This window comes from Archocentrus centrarchus, chromosome 19 (assembly GCF_007364275.1).
Source record: "Archocentrus centrarchus isolate MPI-CPG fArcCen1 chromosome 19, fArcCen1, whole genome shotgun sequence".
Classification (NCBI taxonomy): domain Eukaryota; kingdom Metazoa; phylum Chordata; class Actinopteri; order Cichliformes; family Cichlidae; genus Archocentrus; species Archocentrus centrarchus.
This window is the reverse complement of record NC_044364.1, coordinates 30,195,712-30,220,256: the sequence shown is the minus strand read 5'-3', so window position 1 is coordinate 30,220,256 and position 24,545 is coordinate 30,195,712. Positions and strand designations below refer to the sequence as shown.

Here is a 24,545-nt window from a genome sequence, read left to right as displayed (position 1 = left end):
GGACATCAACCTTTAAATGTAGTTACTTTTTTGCATATATCAAGTAGATATTGGTGCCATGTAACTAGCAGCAAGTTCCTTAATTTCCCTAAAGGAAGCTCGTCGGGGCTGTTTCAGAGCTGCTGCACCAGCATCGTTTTGCTGTGGAGCTTCTGTGCAGGTGTCCGTTATTACATTTGAAGGAGAAGTCTGTGCAGCTGACACTTATTGTCACCCAGGCACAATTAGCATTTCACTGTAATGTTTTTCATCGTATTTTCACCCACAACTCCAAAATAAGGTAAATACTTCCACAGCTCGAAGGCTGTGTTTTCTGCCATCCTGCAAGCTGAGATGTCGACACAAACATGTCGGTGTGAGTGAGTGAGAGGGAAACAGAGATTGCTTTATATTGTTTAATGGAATCAAGGAGAGCAGGGAGGTAAGGTCAGATATTAACAGTAATGCTTTGCTTATTTGGGAAAAGTCACTAAATTACTTAAATTGCAAAATAAACAACAAAAAGTAATATGAGAACTCTTAAGGAGTGATGTTGTATGTGTAATGATCAGATAGTGTGGTGGTTCAGTGGTTACTACTGTTGCCTCACAGCAGGATGATCCAGTTTCTCCTGCCATCAAACAAACCAGGTTGCTTCTCCTGTCATTGTGCCCTTGATAACTGCACTGGCTTACGTCTGGAGTTGGTCCCTGGGTGCTGCATGGCAGCTGCTGCTAATGCTGAGGACGGGTTCAGTGCAGACGCTGAGGTTCCCTGTGGGTACTAATACTTTTTAAACAAGACTTGGTTTTATTAAATTGAATTTTAAATCCTTCTAAGACAAAATGACCTGCAGGCATTAAATTGAAAATCTTTAGGAATCTCCCTAGGATTATAGCACCCCTCCTTTACCATAACCATAGCAATGACCAGTGTGTGTGTGTGTGTGTGTGTGTGTGCGCGCGCATGTAGAAAAAAGGTGTAAAACTTGATTTTCTTTCTTATAGATGCTCCGTGGGCCATCCTGCTGGCCAATATTGAACCAGAGTCCACAGCAGTGACGGTCAACGGCTTGATCCCAGCTCGCTCCTATCAGTTCCGCCTCTGTGCTGTGAATGATGTGGGGAAGGGGCAGTTTAGCAAGGAGACAGAGCGGTAAGCTGAAGACGTTTTTATATGTGGTCGCACCGTCTCACATCAACATTATAAAAGCCTTCGTGTCCCTTTCAGCACACCATATTTATATATACACACATACATATATATACACGCACACACACGTCCAAGAGTCAAGAACCAGAGCAGAACTTTGTTAGTAAACAGTACATTGTGCTCGTGAAATCTGTTTCCTAGACAACCAGATTGACTGATCCCTTCAGTCAAGAGTCGAGAGAACAGGGATATACATTTAAGCCTCCCAGAGAGAATACACACACAAACGTGCGCAATCTCATGTAAACACACATTTTCAAACATACAAACACCTTCTGACTCTGAAAGCCACGGGGGGGATTTAGGTTTGAGAAAATACCACGATTGGCTTCTCTGTGGCCTCACACAACATCAAGCACCGATTCCTCCCCCTAACCCTCTTTGCCTCCTTTCTTTTCTTCCACCAGTCTGTCACGCTGCCTCCTGCTGGGAGCTCACTAGCCATAGGAGAGCCATAGGGAGCTTCATCTGTGTGTCACAGGGGCGCAGCACAGAGCTCTGCATGAGACCATTTGGTACTAAGTCAGTGCCAGTGATCTTGCTCCCATCTCTCATACGCATCTTCTCCCCAGGCACACAGGGTGTTTTATCATGGTAGAAATATAGCTTTTAGGTAGCCTAGGTATTGTTTCAGTTTCTCAGAGATGATGTCAGGTATTGCACATATTTTGGGGAGCAAAAATGCACAAGGAATGGTTATATGGTTAGTTATGGTTATGGTTAGTTATTAAGAAACTAGGACACAGATGGAAGCAGTTATAGGACACAAGATATTATTAAGAGGAAATGCTTCAGCTGAAATTTTCTCTTTAAGTTCTGCAGTGAATAGCTAGAACATTAAAACCAAAACTGCCTGCCTAATAACTCATTGGTCTCCCAGAAAATATGCCAGCTCGGACCCACTGAGGGACTGACATGAGTGGGTGAGAGGGGGGCCTGTGTGGACAGAGCTTATTCTGGTGCATCCCACCAGATCCCTGCTCCCTGAGCTTTTCCTCAGAGTTTTGTGGGGTTTTGTTATCCTGCTAAGGAAAGTCACTGCCTCCAGGACTGCTGTTTCCTGGGTGTGTGTGCTTCATCTGTACAGATGTTAATGCGGCTGCTGCTGGTCAGAGCAATATCAACATGAAGGCCAGGACCTAAAGCCTCTGCCACACAGGCCTAGAGACCAGCCGGTGGCCCCCTGGCAACCCAAAATCCTTGCAAATTCTGCTGGTGCTTTAGGTTTCCTGGCAGAAACAGATTATCAGTGTTACACACATCGCCCGGCAATGTTTTACTATTGCAGCTTATCAGTGTGTGTGTGTGTGTGTGTGTGTATGTGTGTGTGTGTGTGTGTGTGTGTGTGTGTTCTGCAGTGTTTCTCTCCCAGAGGAGCCCCCCAGTGCACCTCCACAAAATGTCATTGCTAGTGGTCGGACGAACCAGTCCATCATGATCCAGTGGCAGCCTCCACCAGAAAGCCACCAGAACGGCATCCTGAGGGGCTACATCGTTCGGTAAACTCTCCCCCCGCTCTCCACAGACACGTTCCTCTCGCCTACATTTATGTGACTGCTGAGAGTTTGCACAGTTTTTGAGGGACCGTAAAACGAGGCACTTTTTCAGGTCAAATGCTCTAACTTTATTAGCAGTGCATATCTTATCGACTTATCCCATTTAATTTGTCTTTGTCACTGGAGTGGAAAGCTGCTAGTAATAGCTGTATTTAATACATACCACTGTATTTAATATATATTTATTCATCTTGTCTGAGAGAAAAAACACAAAATTAAATTGCTGATTTTACTTCAAAAAACTTTAGTAAGGCTATTAGGTAAAGTCAGCAATATGCCAAAGTGACTGTAAATCCTGTAGGCATGTAATTAGTTTGGTTTTCTGTCAGGCTTTTTATTCATTACATCCAAATAAAACAGCAGGTGTTTTCCAGACAACACTCAGTGCTGTCAGTTTTTTTAATTGCTTCTTGGCTGGTGCTTTGTCTCCCCCTAGCAGGGATTCTAATGTACTGCTGGGCTCAGGTAAAATAATAATGTCTTTGTCAGTGAAGCAACTAAACCGTCACAAACTCTGCAAGCTCATCAACTCTGAGCCAGAGCAGGCATCCAAGTTCATGTGTGTGCATCTCAGGTACCGTCTCACTGGGCTGCCCGTGGACTACCAAATCAAGAACATTACCAGCCCAGATGTGACCACGCTGCTGCTGGAGGACCTGATCATCTGGACTAATTATGAGATTGAGGTGGCTGCCTACAACGGGGCGGGTTTGGGCACCTTCAGCCATAAGGTCACTGAGTGGACCCTGCAAGGAGGTAAGCACTCACACGGCATCCTTCTAATTCAATGTGCCTTTTTCAGTGAGTAATTTTTATTAACTGAGTATTTGTATTTTATTTTTTTGTCAGACAAGGATTCAGTACCTTACAAATACAGCGATACGACAAAAAAAAAAAAATCACACTGCCACTAACTGGCATTCGTAAGAAACACACAAACGACACGACTCTAAAATCCATAAACAGGTCCCACCACCGCAAACACACCCACAAAGAGTTCTGGTATGAGGTTTACGTACCAGAGAGAGAGTGATGGTGGTATCTGCCCTGACCTACGCAGCAGCGATCAATACTGACATCTAAACAGATGCAGGCAGACTTCCAGCAGTGAATCGAAAGGCGCTGTCACACCCTTACTTTTTGGCTTGTTTTTTGCCTTTTGCCCTTCTCTATTTTTTTCTTCCGCTCCATCTCACTTTTTCTTCCTTTCCTCATCCATCCCAGTACCCACCATCGCTCCAGGCAACGTGCAGGCCGAGGCGGTCAACTCAACAGCTATCCGTTTTACGTGGACAGCCCCTAACCCTCAGTTCATCAACGGCATTAACCAGGGCTACAAGGTCAGTAGTGTCATCACCACCAGCCATCACATCCATTGGCAGGCCTGTCACAGTTGAGCATGTAGTATTACATGTAGCAAGGGGGAGTGAAGAGCCAGGGGGTTAGCAATATTTGGTGCCAATGTGAACAATGGTTTCTGTTCACCCATTCGTCAGTCTGAGGTCATTCCCTTTATCTTTACAACCATTTCTCATACGGGACTCTGTAAAGCTGCATGCCCATAATGATAAATGTCTTCATTATTTTGTCGCAGGCTCTCAAATGTAGGCTATCTCTGCGTCTGCTGTGTGCACCTTGAATGAATGTAGCCCACAGGATTTCTCCAAACCGCATCCACGGTGCAGTTGTACTTTTCTGCTGACTCCGCTGAGACTTAATTATGTTATTGGGTTTTTCTTCTCTCTCTTTTTGTCTGTCTGTTGAATGGCAGTGCACAAGTCTTAGTCAGCTGGGTGGAAGGGTCATACTGTAAAGACCCAATCTGAATTTTAAATACCAGGATTTTCTCCCAGGATAGAGACTTAAGAAGCAGTGAGGAAAGGGGAGGTAGGTAGTTTGGACAGTGATAGAAAGTGTGGCAAAAGCAGAAAGAAGAGATGGAAAATGAAGGCAGACAATCAAGCATTTATCCCTCTGACATCCTCTTTACTTCCCTGGAAACTCTCTCACTCTGACTACTAGACACAACCCAGTAGACAAGCCACAGGGACTCATTACCAAGCAGCTACTTGGTCAGTCCAGGCCCCATTTGTAGATGCTATATGGTATGCAATGATGGGATGCTATCATGTCTCTCTTGAGCCTGCATTGGCGGAGCTACTCAGTCACTCGCCCCCAGTCAAAACCTCTTTGGGGCATTTTTCTAAATATATTTGGGAGAACGATGATGCCAAATATCTCCTCAGAGTGGCTTCGGACTACCACTGAGTGACACTACTGTTAGTTTTGTGAGAGTTATTACAGAAGAAAAAGGATTAGCTGCTTTATTTTCAACTGTTGGGGTAATTTCTTTGTTTTTCTCGGTTTTAGTTGCTGGCCTGGGAACCTGGCAAAGACGACGAAGTTGCCATGGTAACAGTCCGACCGAACTTCCAGGACAGTGTCCACGTGGGATATGTGACAGGTCTGAAGAAGTTCACCGAGTATTACACCTCTGTGCTGTGCTTCACAACACCCGGAGACGGCCCCCGCAGCCCGCCTAAAGCAGTGAGGACACACGAGGACAGTAAGGGACTTTTCTGCCACACTTTTCTCTCTCGCATGGTGGCAACACAGTGGCTCAGAGCAACACATCCTTTGGGCAGGATCTATTATTCATGCAGTAAGGAGTTGTAGAAAAGTGCTAATGAATGAGTATATTCTGTATCCAGCTACAATCATAACTGGGGTATAGTTCCCTTAGAGGTTATTTGCTAAGCATTAAAAACTCCAAATGTACCTCAGCTTGTATTCACAGTTTTTCAGATTCTCTAAGAGGTCATCAGCGAGCGGCTTTTTCCAAGTGCCAGTCAATCATCTGTGCACCTGGACTGTATGCAGAGTGAGTCACTGCCTCTTGGCTGTGCTCATTATTCTTATTTGTCCCTGTTCAGCCCCCGGTGCAGTGGGTCATCTGAGTTTTACCGAGATCTTGGACACCTCGCTCAAAGTCAGCTGGAGTGAGCCCAGCGAGAAGAATGGAGTTCTCACAGGTACAGTCACACAACTCCCAAATTATACTCGTAGCCAGAGGCAGAAAAGGTGAGAAATAGCACTTTTTCTCTTTTTTACCCCAAGGTGGTATTTGTCAGAGTTCGGCTGACAGACACCAGTCGCATGAGGCAGTGCTCAGGTTGAACTGAGACTGCAGGATTTGGTTGTATACATTGCAGCTGCTTGAACTCATTTAGCCCAGGAGAGGCTCGTTATCGTTGTTTTTGGTTTTGGTTTTGGTTTGGTTTGGTTTTTTGGATCATGCACATACTCTCCTCTCCCACGCTCTCCATATGAAATATGTCTCAATAAGACTCTCTTTGTAAGACACTGGTCAAGTTTTGTGTAATCATAAAAGAAATATACAGGCCATTTTGTGACCATTTTGGTATGAAACAGTATGGGACTAAAAGGCAAGAAGTCCTTAAATTGTCATACATAATAAAGACCAATAAAACATCAAATTGAATGATGAGGTAGAAGATGAAATCATTTCTTTCTGTAAATGTGCAGAAACAGTTCTTTGGCTTTTGGTTAAATTGCTTCTAATATCCAGTGACTGTTGTATAATACAGGGAAATGTACTGTTTCCAATTTTGGTTTACTACCACACCACCAAGTTATCAGTCAGTTAATGTGCAGTAAGTCTACAAGCAGAATATTCTTCCTGGATTATTTCATTAAGCTCTTAACTTTGTTGTGTACAAAAGAAATCTAGTAAATAAATAAAGTCAAAGCTGTGACAGGAATTTTAAACTGTTCACAAAGGTTGATGTTTACAGTAGCAGTGCAGTTTCCAACATTTTAATGTGTTGCACATTCCCAGGAGACAAACACTGACATGCCATGTGAAATTATTGATTTGGCAAGAAATGCTGCTTAATGCTTTGTGCAATCACATGAAAAGAGCTGCTGGCCAAGGAGCAAATTGCATTAACTTTGAGAGGGCGAGCATGTGTGTGTCTGTGTGTGTATGGGAGTGGGCGGAGGATGTGTGAGTGCAGGGAGGTATAATCACAGGCTTATTTAATTTGCTATATTCAATTTTTGATGAAGTTAATTTAATATTTCTGTTAGCTTGCCCCGTAGCATGCAAGCCTTGAGTTGCTATTATAGTAAAACTGCTGTCAAATTTTCCCGTGGAGGATTCTCTATCTGTCCATGTTAACTCATCAGTGCTTCTCCTCAGGTTACCGCATTTCTTGGGAGGAGTACAACCGAACAAACACCAGAGTCACCCACTACCTGCCCAATGTCACCTTAGAGTACAGGGTCACCGGACTCACTGCTCTCACCACCTACACTATTGAAGTGGCAGGAATGACCTCCAAGGGCCAGGGCATGCTGTCCTCCTCCACCATTTCCTCTGGTGTCCCACCAGGTCAGTAACCAAGCCATCTGTTCAGATGTACCGGGGCCAGTAAGTCCAAAAAAATCTCACTCCAGATGATATGAAAGTGGTCACTAAAGCAGCTTTTAAACATGAACTGCAGCACTGAACTTTTCTAAATATCAGCAGGCAGAGGTACACATGAGAACACAAACCGATGCAGTTTATCGGGCGTTCAATGGTCTTTAACCTGCGGAGTCTGTGTGGGGGTCAGTGTGCACAAATCGTTGCCAGTGTGAGAAAAACACATGAAAAGTTGTGTGACTTCACAGCCTGTGAGTGGTCGTCTACTCAGACTTCAGGCCTGCGCCAAACAAAGGACAATGTTAGGGTAGGATTATGATTTTCCCCATATTATCTGCAGTTCAGGTGTGAAAATGGATTAAGACACATTCCTCCACTGCATCAGAGGTAAATGAAAATTTTCTTGCTCACAAAACTGTAACTTTGAGTCTGAACTGGACATATTCACTCTTTCAGACGCTGGAGTCTACATTTCACACGCTGCGGTCCAGTCCCAAAGTGTCAGTTTGTGATAAAAATCTAATTTTTTTTATTTTGTTAAAAGTTTGAATCCTCATTCAGTCTCATTGTAAACATCATCAGCCTTCATTTCTCAGTATTTGGAGAGCACCCTGCAGAGCAGAAGGCATTATGTGGAGAGGTGGTGGCATGTTGTGAAAGTAAATTCAGGGATGCTTTACATGACACCACGTATTAGAAAAAATACCTTTATATTTTGTTTTAAGCATGCTTAGAAAATACCTGCCTTTCTCCAGGCTGTGTGCAATTAACAAACATAAAACTTTAACAAAGCTCAATTAATTCTCAACTATTCAGATTAATGAGCAGCGGGGGACCTTTACCGAACCGTCCCTTCCTGTAGATTTACTGTTACACAGTGAACTTGGTGAACACACTCAGTGCTGTCTGGCGCCAGACACAATGAAATCTGACCCCAGTCACCTCATCTCGGACAGAAGCAAAAAAACCTGCGCATGCACGTATCTGCACGGCATTCACAAAATAATAGCTCCCTCGATAACATTAAGGACGATTACAGTGTTTAATGATTTCATATTTGCAAAAACTGTGCGACAGAAACACAATGCCCGCATCAATTACTGGAGCTACATTCAGAGGCTGTGCATCTGTGAAACCTGTGCGTGACAGCCTGTTTTATTGAGAACGGGCCTCAGTGCAGCACTTATGTTCCCCAGAATAGCAATTACTCCCATTGTATAGGTATAAAGGAAACGCCTATGTGCCTACAACTGTACTGTAATGACCCAGCTAAAAGCAGCTTCAATAATCAGTCATGCAAATAATTTAGAGGTGGGAATTTTACAGCAACACATAATCTGCATTTCATTATGACTGAATACACTCACATTTAAGCAATCTTGGAAAAACTGCTTAGTACCCCCATGGCACTAATGATATCTTTTTAATGTTAGGTCATACCGGCGAGCTATGGTTTGCATTAATGTCTTCAACTAGATTTTATGTGAGCTGAATTGTGCTTTGGAAAGAGGGGCTCACCTAGTAGGTTTAATGTTTAAGTACAGAAAAGTATGCAGCTAAAAAAAAGGACCAAGAATGAATATATATATATATATATATATATATATATATATATATATATATATATATATATATATATATATATATATATATATATATATATATATACACATATGGCATGCTGCTGTTCTTTGAATTCACCATTTTCAGGTTTGTTTCCCCCTCCAGGATTACCAGTGAATAATCCATTCTTATTGTTTATTCAGCTCAAGTGTAAACAAGTAGGATATCAGATTGAATCATATCTCCAGATAACTGCAGTGTAATTGACATTCATGGCATTGTCTCCATCTGTGTACTGTGTGTAAGCATCTTTTCCAAATCTAATCTCCTTTCGGTGTCTTGGCTGAAGGTGGGAGCACCGGGGAGAGAACAGGACGACTTAGCAGAGAAATGTACACGTGCAGTATCTGTACTGCCACAAGAGGGTGCTGTGGTTGATGGATTTTCCCATGCAGTCCACAAACTCAAAAACTACCCTGTGGCAGAGGGAAAATATCCATAGTAGTATCACCCCGTTATTTTTGTATGCTTCTCGTTGTTCAGCTTTGACTCGTCTAATCTGTTTTTCTCCGCAGAGCTTCCTGGGCCTCCTACCAACATGGCCATTTCCAACATTGGCCCACGCTCCATCAACCTGCAGTTCAAACCTGGCTATGATGGCAAAACTTCTATTTCCCGTTGGCTGGTGGAGGCCCAGGTGAGGCAAATTTCAACCACAACTCATGTACCGATTTTTTTTTATTTTTTGGAGTCCTTGGCAGAAATTCAGCAGTTCCTCAGACAGAGGTATGCTGTTGTTATCTGCAGTATTTGTCACCTCTCTGTTGTCTTGGTCCCAGGTGGGTGCGGTAGGAGAGAATGAGGATTGGGTGGTGGTCCACCAGGTATTCAACGAACCTGAGGCTCGCTCCTTAGAGGTGCCAGGTCTCAACCCATTCACCTTATACAGGTAACGCACCGGGAACTCCTTCAGTTTGCCTCCCGTTAATCTTTCCTCTGCACCTGAGAGTAACTTTTTTTGGTTCAGATGGGCATCTAATTTTATGGTTTTATAGGCATCTAAAGTACACTCATTTTTGTTACAAAAGTAACAAAGGACCATCACACACATACTACAGATTTATTATTTATTATTATTGTTGTTAAAGTCCTATTAGGTATGAACAGCTCATAATCCCAGTATCCTCTTTGCGGTGCCAGTTGATATTGAAATGAAGCGTGTGCCTTTTGTATCTGTGTGCTCATTTCATTTCTGCAGATCCCAGCAGCTTAACTTCTTATGTTTTCCTTTGATTTGGATTCCAGATTCAAGTTTTTTAACTGTATGCCTGATTTTTATCTTGGCTTGTTTTTCACCATCACATTCACTGTAAGCAATTAGCATTTCACTGAACCTTCGCTAAAGGCTCACAGCAGCTATAGTTCTCATCATTCCAACATCAGCACTGACACGTTTCATTTCAATATAGTTAAATGCAAAATTTAGTTGTTTTGCATATTCAGGCCATAATACAAATAAGCCCCCCTCTCAGCATATTCATGCTTTATTCATATTCAGTGCTCTGATCTTGTTCAAATGCAATAAGCCTCATGTAAGAGGATGCAAGTGCGACCATAATGCTGATCACTGCAGGTTCATTTTGAGCTGCCAGATTCAGAGTTTCAGGACTGCAGCTTAAATCAGGTGAGCATTTTCCACAAGATGCATTTGTATAATGATGTTCAAATCCATATACCAGGTTCCGGATGCGTCAGGTAAACATAGTGGGTACCAGTCCTCCCAGCCAGCCCTCCAGAAAGATTCAGACCCTACCAGCTCCACCCGACATGGCCCCTGCCAACGTCACCCTGCGCACCGCGAGCGAGACGAGCCTCTGGTTACGATGGATGGTGAGTGGAAATCTTCTTCTATTGTATTTTTATTGTTTGTGACACTGTGGAAGAAAAAAAAACAAAAACTTCTGTGCTGAAGAAACCAGGCCTTTTTAATCCAACTTTTCTCTCCATCCTCTCCTAATGCTCACGTCCAGCCTTTGCCTGAATGGGAATATAATGGAAATGCAGAGCAGGTGGGCTACAGGGTTCAGTACTCCCGTGCAGGCTCACAGGGCCATCCGCTCACCCATGTTATTACTGACCGTCTGGAGAGAGAGTTTACTATTGAGGACCTGGAGGAGTGGACAGAATATGAGGTCAGGGTCCAGGCTGTCAACGGCATTGGAGTGGGACCCTGGAGCCAGCCAGTCAGAGGCAGGACCCGGGAATCTGGTGAGGTCCACGTTGTGCAAAAACACTGTTTGTTTGGAAAAGTAATGCACAATTAGTCAAAAGTCTCTTTTTTTCTGTTAAAGGTCAAATTCCCAAAATGCCTCACACATATTTCTGTGTGAACACATTTTCACAAAGCCAAACTAAAAACACCCTCATTACTTCTGTGACACTGTATTTGCAGCATCTGTGCTGAATGTCTTTATTATTAGTCATATTAGAGGTGTCAAACAAACACTTAACACTTTGCCATATGGTAAATCCATGAGCAGATTGTTTCCTGCTCACGTGCCCTGCTAGAGTCTTTTTAATAGCCCTCTTTAATATATGCAAAGACACTGCTTTTCCATCCTTCCTACCGCTTTCATGCCTCTCGCTCAGCATTGGGCAGAAAGGAATGGAAGGAGCTAAGAATGGAGTCTGAGGAAATGGAGAACACATGGACTTAAATGTGGAATTCTTGTGCTCGTTTTTCCACACACTCCAGCGAATTCTTTGGAATCAGGCATATTGTCCAAGGATGAGTGCCAAGGAAGAGAAGAGCCTTGTTCTTGAGGGGTTTTTTCAGCAGGCCAAAAGAATATGAGCTTCTATGTGCATACACAAGCACAAATAATGAATCCACTTGTCTATTTTAGATCCATGTGTACACAATAATAACCCACATGCACAGGATATGTGACAGATTTTTCAGAATATATGGCAAACTGCAGACTATCCAGGCATGTTTTCACCCCAATGATCTCCCTGTTTTTTTTCCCAGTTCCCTCCAGTGGTCCCACAAACACATCTGCCTTTGCCACCACTTCTAGCAGCATCTTGGTGCGCTGGTTTGAAGTCCCAGAGCCCGACAGGAACGGTCTCATTCTGGGCTACAAGGTCTATTTGTGCTTTTTATGTTTGGCAGCTATACCCTGTTTATTGACTGAGCTTTCCGAGGCGTCTAATTAGTTTGGAAAAACCTCAGCTATTTTATGCAGTAAACTGCTCAGCGTGGTTGTGGTTTGCGAGGCTGTTTGTCCTACTTAATTTCCATATTCACTTTCCCCAACTTCTTTCTCCTGTCTCCTCACCGAGTCAGGTGGTGTATAAAGAGAAGGACTCAGACAGCCCGGTCCACTTCTGGACAGTAGAGGGGAACGCCACACACAGTGTCCAGCTGACTGGTCTGGGGAAATATGTGCTCTATGAGATCCAAGTTCTGGCTTTCACACGGATTGGGGATGGACGGCCCACCTCTCCGCCCATCCTTGAAAGGACTTTGGATGATGGTAGGAGCATTGGGTAGAGCAAGATTGAGCGTTACAGTTCTGTAAAAATAAATAGTAATGATATTGTAATAATTGTTTAATAGTGGAGATTCTTCTGTCTTTCTTTTTTGGACCTTAAATGGTGAAAAGGCAGGTGGTGTTTTTAAGTTAAAATCTGTGTCTCCTGCTCACAGTCCCCGGACCTCCGGTGGGGATCCTGTTCCCTGAAGTCCGAACCACTTCAGTCCGCCTTATTTGGCAGTCCCCCGCCCAGCCAAATGGCATTATACTTGGTTAGTAACATACAGTTTTTCTCTTTAATAAATGAGGGTTTTTTAATTAAAATTTGGCTCTTAATTCTGGTCTACAGATCCAGTATTGCTCTCATCCTGTAGCATCAGTATTGGAAAAGAAAGCAGCAGTTTTTGCTCCTGATGATTATAAACATACTCTTGCAAAGTTTCTTTCTTTTTTTTTCTTTTTTTTCCAACTAAGTGGATTAGACCGTACTCGTTGGGGGAAATCAAGTCTTGTTATTTTCCGGTTTGTAATAAAGGGACTGGGATTTACTTGTTGGCTTATTGGGGATTTCCTTGTGAGTATTTATTCCATTAAACATCTGTTGGATAATTTAGTTGAAACTGTCCGGTGTGACAGGCCTGCACAGTAGCATGCAGGAGTAGATGCTAATGAAATCCTGTCAAAAGGAACACAGCTGTCCACAGCACAGCTTCATTTCCCTTTTAATAACAATATAAACACCAGTTTCTTCCAATGCTCCTGAAATACGCCGTTCAGTCTAACCCAGAGCTTCTCTGACAGCTTTATTAAGACCATTTATCTCTTCTGCAGCCTACCAGATCACGTACCACCTCAACTCCACCAACAGCAACACAGCCACGGTGGACGTCCTGAACCCCAGCGCTCGCCAGTACACAGTGACTAACCTCAAGGCAGAAACTGTCTATGTGTTTCGCATCACAGCACAGACAAGGAAAGGCTGGGGTGAGGCGGCCGAGGCCCTCGTGGTTACCACAGAGAAAAGAGGTACCTCCATGTTTATTTTTATACTGACATATTAGAGTGCTGGATATGTGGAGGGTGATAAAAACAGCAGTTTGACTGAGAAAATGGAAAAAAAGGAAAAAGATGCTGGTGAAGTGTAACAGCAACGTAATTTGTATTTCACTAACAAAGCAGGAAATATAGTAACAGTTGTATAAATGGTGCTGACACCTGAGACCAGGCACAGGTGTATGATCTCAGTAATGGCACAACATACAGAGAGCTGTACTGAGCCTTCATTGCACTTAGTTCATTTCCAGTCAACAGTTCAGCGAGCAGATGTGTTTTCCAGAGCAGTGTCTGTGCCCTGTGGGTATTTATCGGGAGCGCTCTGATGTCGTTGTGAGAATGCATCAGTCCATCTGCTTCCCTCAAGGCACGCTGTGGATTGTGTACTATGCAACTTTAGTTTCTCAGCTACTTTTCATTCCAGCATCAGAATCCCACTTTTTTTTCTTGTCAGCTCAACATAGCTCACATAAGTGTGAGCAGATGAAAAATGAGAGGTGTATATTTTTGTGCTCTTTCTAATAACTCTAAAAATATTCAATTTTCCCCAATTCATCCGATCACATGCGATCCTTTACATACAGCTTTAATGTCTGTTGTTCATGCATCCTGCTGTCCGTTTCTCCTTCCCTTACTTGCTCCTGCTCTTGTTCCAGCTCATCCTCAGCCCACCAGCCGCCCCCTGGTTCCTCAGAAAAATGTCCAGGCTCGCCAGGTGTTGCTTTCATGGGAGCCAGGTAGCGACGGCCTGTCTCCTGTGCGTTACTACACGGTCCAGTTGAGAGAACTTCCTGACAGCAACTGGACTGTCCACTCAGCCTCCGTCAGCCACGAGGCCACATCCTACATAGTATCCAGGTAGAGTGTACTCATCAGGTAACAGCTTCTTGTTACAATAAGGGGTGAATTTTTTTATTCCCGTTATCAGAACAGATGTTGCCTTCTCACACTCGTCGCTGATGCATTCTCTTAAATATTCCCCTAGCTGCAGTGCAGCTGTGTCCTTTTAAATGTTACCAGGCGATTGCTGTTTGGACTGCAAACAATGGAAATACATGTGACAAACACAAATCTGAAATTGCATTTGCCATTAAGGTCCCAGTCTGGTTTAAAGCATGTGTGATAGTTTGCTTGTAAACCTTGTAGCTCGTGCAGCGAGACCTGCTCTCGTTGATGTGTGGGGTTTAAAAAGTTCAAAGTTTCGGAGCTGAAGTTTGTGATTAAGATTGATGGGCTTTTCTGTGCTTTCATTTCTAAGGCTGAAGCCCTTCACATCTTACCAGTTCAGAGTAAAAGCCACAAATGACATCGGGGACAGCGAGTACAGTCAGGAAAGTGAAGCAATCACAACTCTACAGGATGGTAAGAGGAACGTTATGAGCATTGTTCACAGCATCAACATCTGATGACACGATGAGTGCATTAAGAAGAAAATGTGTTTTTGGTTGTCTTTGGTTGTTGTTGACTAAAGTTATATTTGATGTTATTACACTCAAATATCTTAAAGTCAGCTGGCTTAGCTTATGCTACAGTCACACTGGGGAAAACAGTGGCTGGAGACCTGCAATCCCATTGTCTTTGAAACGGCTGCGTCAAGGTCAAGGACCGGGTCTGCAGCTACTTGCAGTCATCTGCCATTTTCAAAATGATACCCGTGCATCAAGACAGCACCAAAACAAAGTCAGTCGGTCTGGAGCTCATGGGGTGAGGATGAGAAAGGTGGTGGATCAGCCCTAAACTAGACAGGAGCAGCTTTTTAGTGATCTGAAGGCAGTTTGGACCACAGTCACCAAGAATGCCACTGTTAACACACTGCACTGCAATGGATTTAAATCTTGCAGGGCATGCACAGTCTCCCTGCTAAAGAAGTCACATGTGCAGGCCCGTCTTATGTTTGCCAGTGACCATCTAAATGATTCAGAGAAAGTGCTGTGGTCAGATGAAACCAAAATCAAGCTCTTTGGCATCAACTCGACCTGAGTATGAGCCAAAGACCAGCATCCCCACAGTCAAGCACAGAGGTGGAAACATGATGCTTTGGGGCTGATTTTCTACTAAGGGTGCAGAACAGTTTCATCATATTGAGGGGCCAGTTGACGGGACCATCTGTCATGGCCGGGGAGGAAACAGGCAAGGAAGGGCAACCGCGCAGGACACCAGAGGTAAACATCACTTAAAAGGGTATTTATTTACATAGGGAAAAACACATACAAAAAACCTTGGAAGGGGGACGAAGGGAGACGACGGGCAGACACAGGGAGCACAGGAACACACGGGCACACAACGTCAACGACGCGACAAGGAACACATGGAAACTGAGGGCTTAAATACACACTGGGTAATCAGGGCAAGAGGAAACAGCAGGGAACAACAGGTGAGGCAAATGAAACTAATTACACAGGGGAAGCAAAGCTGAACACAAAGCACAGGAAAACCAGACTGTCAAAATAAACAGGAAGTGACAAACCAAGGAACATACTGACTAAACACGGGGAACAGGCACAGACTCAGGACAGAGACGCAGACATATCACAACACTAGGAAACACAAGACATCAACCTACTGGGAGGACACACTCAGGAAATAAACTAACACAAAACGCTGGGCCAACGGCCCAGGACATGACAGTACCCCCCCCTCAAAGGCCGGCTCCCGACGGCCAAAACAAGAAACAAAACCAGACCAGGGCGGGAGGCGGGGGACCAGGAAGGAGGGCCCGAAACAAAAACAGACAGGGAGCAAACAAAGTCAGGAACAAACCCAAAAACACAAGGAAGCACTGGAGCAAGGGTAGAGCAAGAGGGCAAAAAACAATAAGCAAAAGGAACAGAACAAAGAAAAGCAATGGCACAAGCTGAATAACAGTCCAAAAACCAGAGCAAAACACGGGGATGAGAAAACAAAAAACAACCGGACGAAATAAAAAGCGACAGCACAAGGCCGGAGAGCTCCAATGTCCAAAAACAGGGGGTCAAAACAAGGAACAGTTCAGGAGCTATGACAAAACAAAAACAGCAGGGGAAAAAACAGTCCACAGTTCAGGGGAGTCAGTGGGAAATCCAAAACAAAAAACACACAGTTCAGGAGGCCGCAGGGGCCAAGGGGCCACAAAGCAAAGTCCCAACGAGGGAGGCTGACCGCGCTCCCAGCGGCGGCGGCGACGAGGACGAGGAGGAATCACTGGAGGCCGACCGCGCTCCCAGCGGCGGCGGCGACGACAAGGGGGAGTCACTGGAGGCCGACCGCGCTCCCAGCGGCGGCGGCGACGACGAGGGGGAGTCACTGGAGGCCGACCGCGCTCCCAGCGGCGGCGGCGACGACGAGGGGGAGTCACTGGAGGCCGACCGCGCCCCCAGCGGCGGCGGCGACGACGAGGGGGAGCCACTGGAGGCCGACCACGCTCCCAGCGGCGGCGGCGACGACGAGGAGGAGTCACTGGAGGCCGACCGCGCTCCCAGCGGCGGAGACGAGGAGGAGTCACTGGAGGCCGGCTGCGGGGCATGCGGCGGCGACGACGGGGAGCAAACACTGGAGGCCGACCGCGGGGCGTGCGGCGGCGGAGACGAGGTGCAGGCACTGGAGGCCGACCGCGGGGCATGCGGCGGCGGAGAAGGGCGACCCCGGGCTCTGGTGGGGAACCCTCGGGCGACGTGGAGCGCTCGGACTGAGCAGAGACCCCCACCGGCTCGGACTGAGCGGGACCCCCTGGCTCGGAGCGCTCGGACTGAGCGGAGACCCCCATCGGCTCGGACTGAGCGGGACCCTCGTGCGCGGAGCGCTCGGACTGAGCGGGACCCTCTGGCTCGGAGCGCTCGGACTGAGCGGGACCCCCTGGCTCGGAGCGCTCGGACTGAGCGGAGACCCCCATCGGCTCGGACTGAGCGGGACCCTCGTGCGCGGAGCGCTCGGACTGAGCGGGACCCTCTGGCGCGGAGCGCTCGGACTGAGCGGGACCCCCTGGCGCGGACTGAGCGGAGACCCCCATCGGCTCGGACTGAGCGGGACCCTCTGGCGCGGAGCGCTCGGACTGAGCGGGACCCACAGGCGCGGAGCGCTCGGACTGAGCGGGACCCCCTGGCTCGGACTGAGCGGAGACCCCCATCGGTTCGGACTGAGCGGGACCCTCTGGCGCGGAGCGCTCGGACTGAGCGGGGCCCTCTGGCGCGGAGCGCTCGGACTGAGCGGAGACCCCCACCGGCTCGGACTGAGCGGGACCCTCTGGCTCGGAGCGCTCGGACTGAGCGGAGACCCCCAACGGCTCGGACTGAGCGGAGGCTAGAGCGGAAGCCGACTGAGGACGAGGGAGAGCGGGCAGCAGCACTGCTGAAGGCCAAGATGCTGTAGAGGACCGGAGTGCCGGCTGGGTGGTCGTCATCCTGGGCAGCAGGGGCTGCTCAGGGGACAGTTTGGGTGTGTCAAACGACGGCTGCGTGGAAGCAGGCCGGGAGATGACTGGCTGCGTGGAAGCAGGCCGGGAGACGACTGGCTGCGTGGAAGCAGGCCGGGAGCCAGAGAGAGCGGGCTGTGAGCTAGGGAGATCTGGCTGCGTGGAAACAGACCGCGAGCCAGAGAGAGCAGACTGCGTGGAAGCAGACCGAGAGCTAGGGAGATCTGGCTGCGTGGAAACAGACCGAGAGCTAGGGAGATCTGGCTGCGTGGAAACAGACCGAGAGCTAGGGAGATCTGGCTGCGTGGAAACAGACCGAGAGCTAGGGAGATCTGGCTGCGTGGAAACAGACCGAGAGCTAGGGAGATCTGGCTGCGTGGAAACAGACCGAGAGCTAGGGAGATCTGGCTGCGTGGAAACAGACCGAGAGCTAGGGAGGGCTGGCTGCGTGGGAGCAGGCTGAGAGCTAGCTGACACTGGGGCCTGAGAGGGAGCTGACACTACTGGAGCTACAGAAGGAGCAGGAGCTGAGGGAACTGGGACCAAAACCGAAGGAACTAAGACAGGGGCTGAGGGAACTGACTGAGAGGGCACTGAAACAGCTGACACTGGGGACCGAGGAAGAGTTACTGGAGTTGACTGAAGGCGAGGGAGAGCGACTGGAGCTAGAGCTGACTGAGACCCTGCTGCTGCAGCTAACACAGAAAACCGATGCGAAGGCTTGGACCTGGCTGCCCCCACCCACGGAACAGGTGCGAGTGCCGAGGTCAGCCCGTCCGTGGCTGCCCCCACCCGCGGAACAGGTGCGAGTGCCGAGGTCAGCCCGTCCGTGGCTGCCCCCACCCGCGGAACAGGTGCGAGTGCCGAGGTCAGCCCGTCCGTGGCTGCCCCCACCCGCCGAACAGGTGCGAGTGCAGAGGTCAGCCCGTCCGTGGCTGCCCCCACCCGCCGAACAGGTGCGAGTGCAGAGGTCAGCCCGTCCGTGGCTGCCCCCACCCGCCGAACAGGTACAGGTGCAGGGGAAGCTGGAGCTAAGGGAGCTGGAGCAGGGTGAACAGAGGGAGCTGGAGCTAACTGAGGGGTCTGGGACTGCGACTGAGGAGGAGCTGGAGCTACAGCTGACATGGAACACTGCGACTGAGGGGGAGCTGGAGCTACGGCTGACATGGAACACTGCGACTGAGGGGGAGCTGGAGCTACAGCTGACTTGGAACACTGCGACTGAGGGGGAGCTGGAGCTACAGCTGACTTGGAACACTGCGACTGAGGGGGAGCTGGAGCTACAGCTGACTTGGAACACTGCGACTGAGGGGGAGCTGGAGCTACAGCTGACTGGGAAGACTGCGACTGAGCAGGCGCTACAGCTGACTGAGGCGAGAGTGGCTGGGGAGGAGCACGGCGACGCCGGGAGCGCTGCTTCCTTCGCGTTCTGTTGGAGTGGGAAGCACGATTCTCAGCATCCAGGATGTCCACCAGCAGAGGTGAATCAATAAGCTCCACATCATCTGGCAGCCAAGAGAGGTCTGGGGAGGCGGTGGGCTGTGGGTGAAAGGATGAAAATGACGAGGTGGGAGAGGTGAGTTGAAGGGATGACGGCGGATCCGGAAAGCGAGGCAGCGCCTGTGGTGCTGAGCTGCAGTGGTGCGGAGGAGACGACGGAGGTGAGATGACCGGCTGCAGGAGAGGTGAATTAGTGATGGCTTGGAGGAAAAAGGTTGTGTCCTTGCCCTGGACAGGGCGACCAATATTATACAGTTTAGCTTGTAAGTTTTTCCGGAGCATGATTATGGAATGGGCAAGGGAGGCAGTGTCAGGATGGGTGAGGAGCCAAGTGGAGGAAGAAAAAAGTCTGCAGCAGAAAATTGCCTGAATAATCTGACGGGGTTCATCAGTGGCATGAATGATGTTCCTGGAGAGATCTATGAGCTCCAAAATCACTTCCTCTTGCTCGGAGGGGCTCCTGGTATCCGCGGGGTCCATAGTCTGGTCGCGTCGTTCTGTCATGGCCGGGGAGGAAACAGGCGAGGAAGGGCAACCGCGCAGGACACCAGAGGTAAACATCACTTAAAAGGGTATTTATTTACATAGGCAAAAACACATACAAAAAACCTTGGAAGGGGGACGAAGGGAGACGACGGGCAGACACAGGGAGCACAGGAACACACGGGCACACAACGTCAACGACGCGACAAGGAACACATGGAAACTGAGGGCTTAAATACACACTGGGTAATCAGGGCAAGAGGAAACAGCAGGGAACAACAGGTGAGGCAAATGAAACTAATTACACAGGGGAAGCAAAGCTGAACACAAAGCACAGGAAAACCAGACTGTCAAAATAAACAGGAAGTGACAAACCAAGGAACATACTGACTAAACACGGGGAACAGGCACAGACTCAGGACAGAGACGCAGACATATCACAACACTAGGAAACACAAGACATCAACCTACTGGGAGGACACACTCAGGAAATAAACTAACACAAAACGCTGGGCCAACGGCCCAGGACATGACACCATCTACTGTAACATCTTCGACAACAACCTTGTTCCCTCAGCCAGAACACTGAAGATGGGTCGTGGATGGGTCTTCCAGCATCACAGTGACCCGAAACATACCACCAAGGCAGCAAAGGAGCAGCTAAAAAAGAAGTACATTAAGGTCATGGAGTGGCCGAGCTGATTTCCAAACCTCAGTCCTGTAGAAAATCTGTGGAGGGAGCTGAAGCTTTGAGTTTCCAATCAGCAGCCAAGAACCCTAAAGGATTTAGAGAGTTTCTGTGAAGAGGAGTGGCCAAAATGTCTCCTGAGATTTGTGCCAACCTGGTGACCAGCTACAAGAAACATCTTACCAATGTGCTTGCCAACAAGGGTTTCTCCACCTACTGTCATGTTTCGCTTGGGGATCTAATTCATATTTCAATCAATTACTTGCAGATCAATTCACAGACTTTAGACATACACTATAGGCAATCGGCAACTTAGCTTTTTTATAGAATAAAAACAGTCGGCAACCAGTTGAGATCCTATTGCAAAGAAACACATTGCAGACAAGTTGCACTCACTGACGCAAAGTGACTTTGATTGATTGATTGCACTGTGCTGGCAATCTGTCTGCATCTATAAATTAGACAGTAACTATTTGTAAACCTTCACCAATCAGTCTGAGCGTGATTGTAGTCCAAGTCAAAATGTGATTGTTTGGAGACAGGTTGCCTCCGACCAGGCGATCCGTGCAATCACCTTGCAATCAAAAGTCTCCCAGAGGTTGAGGGTGTTCCGGGTTCAGGTTGCCATCCTAGTGTGACTGAGCCTTTGGCACAAACCTGGTATGAAGTTGTAAATATCTTGTCTGGCTTAGTCTGTAGGTACAACATCTGCCTCTAAAGCTCACTCATCTGTAATTTGTTGAATGTATGCATGTGTCATATTGATGCATAGTCCTTTTATGGTGTGTTATGCAAGACATTTTCTTGGCTTGACTTCCTTTACTGACACTGTCAGTTTGTCAGCCAGCATGGACTCTAATGTTAAAATGCACACATAACAGTTATTGATCCATTTTCACAAAATGATTACTTTGCGGTATCAAACAATTGTGTGGTATCTTTGATATTCATGTACTGTATCATATATTCATTCAGTATTTAGGTTAAATATTAACACTGTTATAGAAAGAAAAGTCTGAGGTACGACTTTGAGTTGTATCGTTATGAATATTTGATGTTTGCATTAATGAGCGTTTTGTTGTCATCGGGATATTGCTGCTGAACTATCACGTGTGAACGATCATCAGACCAGAGAGAAGAACAGGTCTCCCTCTGGTGCTTACTGAACTAAAGAAACTCTGCTGATCCTTCCCTCTGCTACTTCTGACTCATCAGTTGTTTGGCTGTTGTGTATTTATGCTCCATGAATGCCACTGCACATGGATAGGTTACCATCTTGAATTGTGCAGATTTTCAGGTCAATTTAGCTAATTTGTTTCACTTTTATTACCTCAGTGCCTGACGAAGCACCCACAATTCTCTCTGTCACGCCGCACACAACAACATCAGTGCTGATCCGCTGGCAGGTAAGGACAAATACAATAACTTTATATGTCGCTACATATTTTACTGTTTTGGAAATCCATGAACTAGTCAAGTCTGAGAAAGTGGCTTCTAATGACAGAGCGTGATACAGTACTGCACAGCAAGGCCTATACTTACAGTACACACACTGCACACTGTGTAATAAAAACACCTTCTCCCACACTCACACCTGAATTAACAGATCATAAAAAGAAAACAGACCCAGTTTTAGTTTTATGGAGAACACTTGTAGAGTTTATGAGGATTTTTTTTAATTCTCTCCTGTGAGCCTGTTCCCCCATTGCTCAGCCACAGGGGATTTTCCTTCATTACTCAACCTGTGGATGAGTAATTAGTGTGATGATTTTCTTTCTGTCTGTGTATAAAAATTACTGCAAGTCTTCGCTGCTGATGACAAGTCAGCGACAAAACTGTGATGCAGCGTTTGTTCTTTATTCAGTGAAGCAAGAACGACAAAATTCCTGTAAAATCAGCTTTTTTCTGACCTTCAAACTAAATAAACTTGGGTCACATGCAGGTCTGCAGTGATCTGCTACATTTGACTAACATTAACTACACATCTTTGTCCTCAGCCCCCCTCTGAGGAGAAGATAAACGGTATCTTACTGGGCTTTCGGATTCGGTACCGGGAGCTGCTGTATGACCGTCTGCGCAGTTACATCCACACAGTCAACAGTGCGTCCGCCTGGGCTGAGCTCTCCGGTGAGGAGCAACTGCTACCAACAAAACACATTTCATCATGCCACCGCCTACACCACAGGATCCTAACAAAAATCGACTGTGTACTGTAACAGCTGTGTACTGCATGAAATCTAACTCTCCAGTGTGTGAGATGAAATGTGACATTATGAATTTAGGAAATAACCAAGGATAGAAATTACACATCAAAAAGAATACTTTACACTTTACACTTTCATTGAGTAACACATAATTATAAGTCTGTTATGGCTGACGATTCATACGCTGCCTTTATGCGTCAGCAGCACCGTTTCCATTAGAGGAAAATTCTCACAAAGGCCTAACTGTTGCCAAGATTTCCCCACTGGTCTTGACACTTCACAGCAAAACATTTCATCTTGTGATCAGTGGTTATCAGCTGCAGGCTATTATTAGGCTTACTCTGCAGCCCTCGCTCTTTCTACTGCTTTGTGAAACTTGGCCTATAATTTTACTCTTGTTGGCTCACTCTGTTGCTCATTCAGAGCTATGATCACGTTGGGTTGTTTGTTTTATGATAATGTCGCTGCCCTCATTAACACCTAAAAATGTGAGACTTTGAACTCTACCACCTTCGTCTCCAACTGTTCTCATTTCTCCTTTTTCTGTCTCCTACCTGCAGCCCCCTACAGCATCCGAAATCTGACTGATTCAGCGCTCACCCAGTACGAGTTAGACAGTAAGTTTGTGTTACATCTTTGTCTCACAACACATACACTCAATAATTCAGTCCTCAGACAAATTAGGTTGGAAAAAAAAAGACATTTTCCTTTTGGATCTCAATTTTTTCTCAAGTGCCCCTCAAACTAGAACAGAGAAAGCCGAGTGTTAAGCAAATTAACACAACATTTGGCTGCTTATAATCACATTGCCTGGTACAAACACTTCTACTGAGGCCAATGGAGCGCTTTGTACACAGAGATTCTTGAACGCTGAATACACAAGCATGCCTGGTCCAGCATGCTCTTTGGTTTGCACATGTCAGCTTATTTGGATGAGCACTGCAAAAGCAGATGGTCACATATTTCTCCTGTACCCCCACAATGCAGGATTCAGCAGTCTCATAATTACAGTGAATTTGTAATTGAAATAGAAATGTCTTCTGAGGGCAGCAGTAAAATTGTGTTAAATTCCTTGCAGTGGTGTTGTGTAGGTGGATGAGAAGCCATTCAGGGACCTTTTTATTACATTTGCTATTTAACTAATTGTTCGGGGCATGGGGGGTGGGGTGGGGGGTGCTGAAACAGGTGGGAGGTCAGCAGACCTCTTGATGGTCACCTGCAGAGCAATTCTGAGTTTCAAAAATGGGAAAATATTCCCATGTGCAGATTTAGCATATACACATCTCAAAAAAATAAAGGGGACACTCAAATAATACATCCTAGATCTGAATGAATGAAATATTCTCATTGAACACTTTGTTCTGTACAAAGTTGAATGTGCTGACAACAAAATCACACAAAAATCATCAATAGAAATCAAATTTATTAACCAATGGAGGCCTGGATTGGGAGTCACACACAAAATTAAAGTGGAAAAACTCACTACAGGCTGATCCAACTTTGATGTAATGTCCTTAAAACAAGTCAAAATGAGGCTCAGTATTGTGTGTGGCCTCCACGTGCCTGTATGACCTCCCTACAATGCCTGGGCATGCTCCTGATGAGGTGGTGGATGGTCTCCTGAGGGATCTCCTCCCAGACCTGGACTAAAGCATCTGCCAACTCCTGGACAGTCTGTGGTGCAACATGACGTTGGTGGATGGAGCGAGACATGATGTCCCAGATGTGCTCAATTGGATTCAGGTCTGGGGAACGGGCGGGCCGGTCCATAGCTTCAATGCCTTCATCTTGCAGGAACTGCTGACACACTCCAGCCACATGAGGTCTAGCATTGTCCTGCATTAGGAGGAACCCAGGGCCAACCCCACCAGCATATGGTCTCACAAGGGGTCTGAGGATCTCATCTCTGTACCTAATGGCAGTCATGCTACCTC

At 46.7% G+C, this 24,545-nt stretch overlaps 1 protein-coding gene across 1 annotated transcript in view; it reads left to right on the top strand.

Moving 5' to 3' along the window:
• sdk2b (sidekick cell adhesion molecule 2b) overlaps window positions 1-24,545 on the top strand; it is an 88,121-nt gene that overhangs the window by 40,987 nt on the left and 22,589 nt on the right. Inside the window, exons 14-33 of the mRNA XM_030755817.1 lie at window positions 987-1,134; window positions 2,550-2,690; window positions 3,322-3,503; window positions 3,972-4,087; window positions 5,118-5,313; window positions 5,681-5,779; window positions 6,970-7,161; window positions 9,333-9,454; window positions 9,597-9,706; window positions 10,497-10,647; window positions 10,788-11,025; window positions 11,789-11,904; window positions 12,107-12,296; window positions 12,470-12,568; window positions 13,128-13,322; window positions 14,006-14,207; window positions 14,608-14,711; window positions 21,743-21,813; window positions 22,405-22,534; window positions 23,172-23,228. Of these exons, the coding sequence (XP_030611677.1) occupies window positions 987-1,134; window positions 2,550-2,690; window positions 3,322-3,503; window positions 3,972-4,087; window positions 5,118-5,313; window positions 5,681-5,779; window positions 6,970-7,161; window positions 9,333-9,454; window positions 9,597-9,706; window positions 10,497-10,647; window positions 10,788-11,025; window positions 11,789-11,904; window positions 12,107-12,296; window positions 12,470-12,568; window positions 13,128-13,322; window positions 14,006-14,207; window positions 14,608-14,711; window positions 21,743-21,813; window positions 22,405-22,534; window positions 23,172-23,228 (2,859 nt within the window). The remainder of the gene's footprint in view (window positions 1-986; window positions 1,135-2,549; window positions 2,691-3,321; window positions 3,504-3,971; window positions 4,088-5,117; window positions 5,314-5,680; window positions 5,780-6,969; window positions 7,162-9,332; window positions 9,455-9,596; window positions 9,707-10,496; window positions 10,648-10,787; window positions 11,026-11,788; window positions 11,905-12,106; window positions 12,297-12,469; window positions 12,569-13,127; window positions 13,323-14,005; window positions 14,208-14,607; window positions 14,712-21,742; window positions 21,814-22,404; window positions 22,535-23,171; window positions 23,229-24,545) is intronic.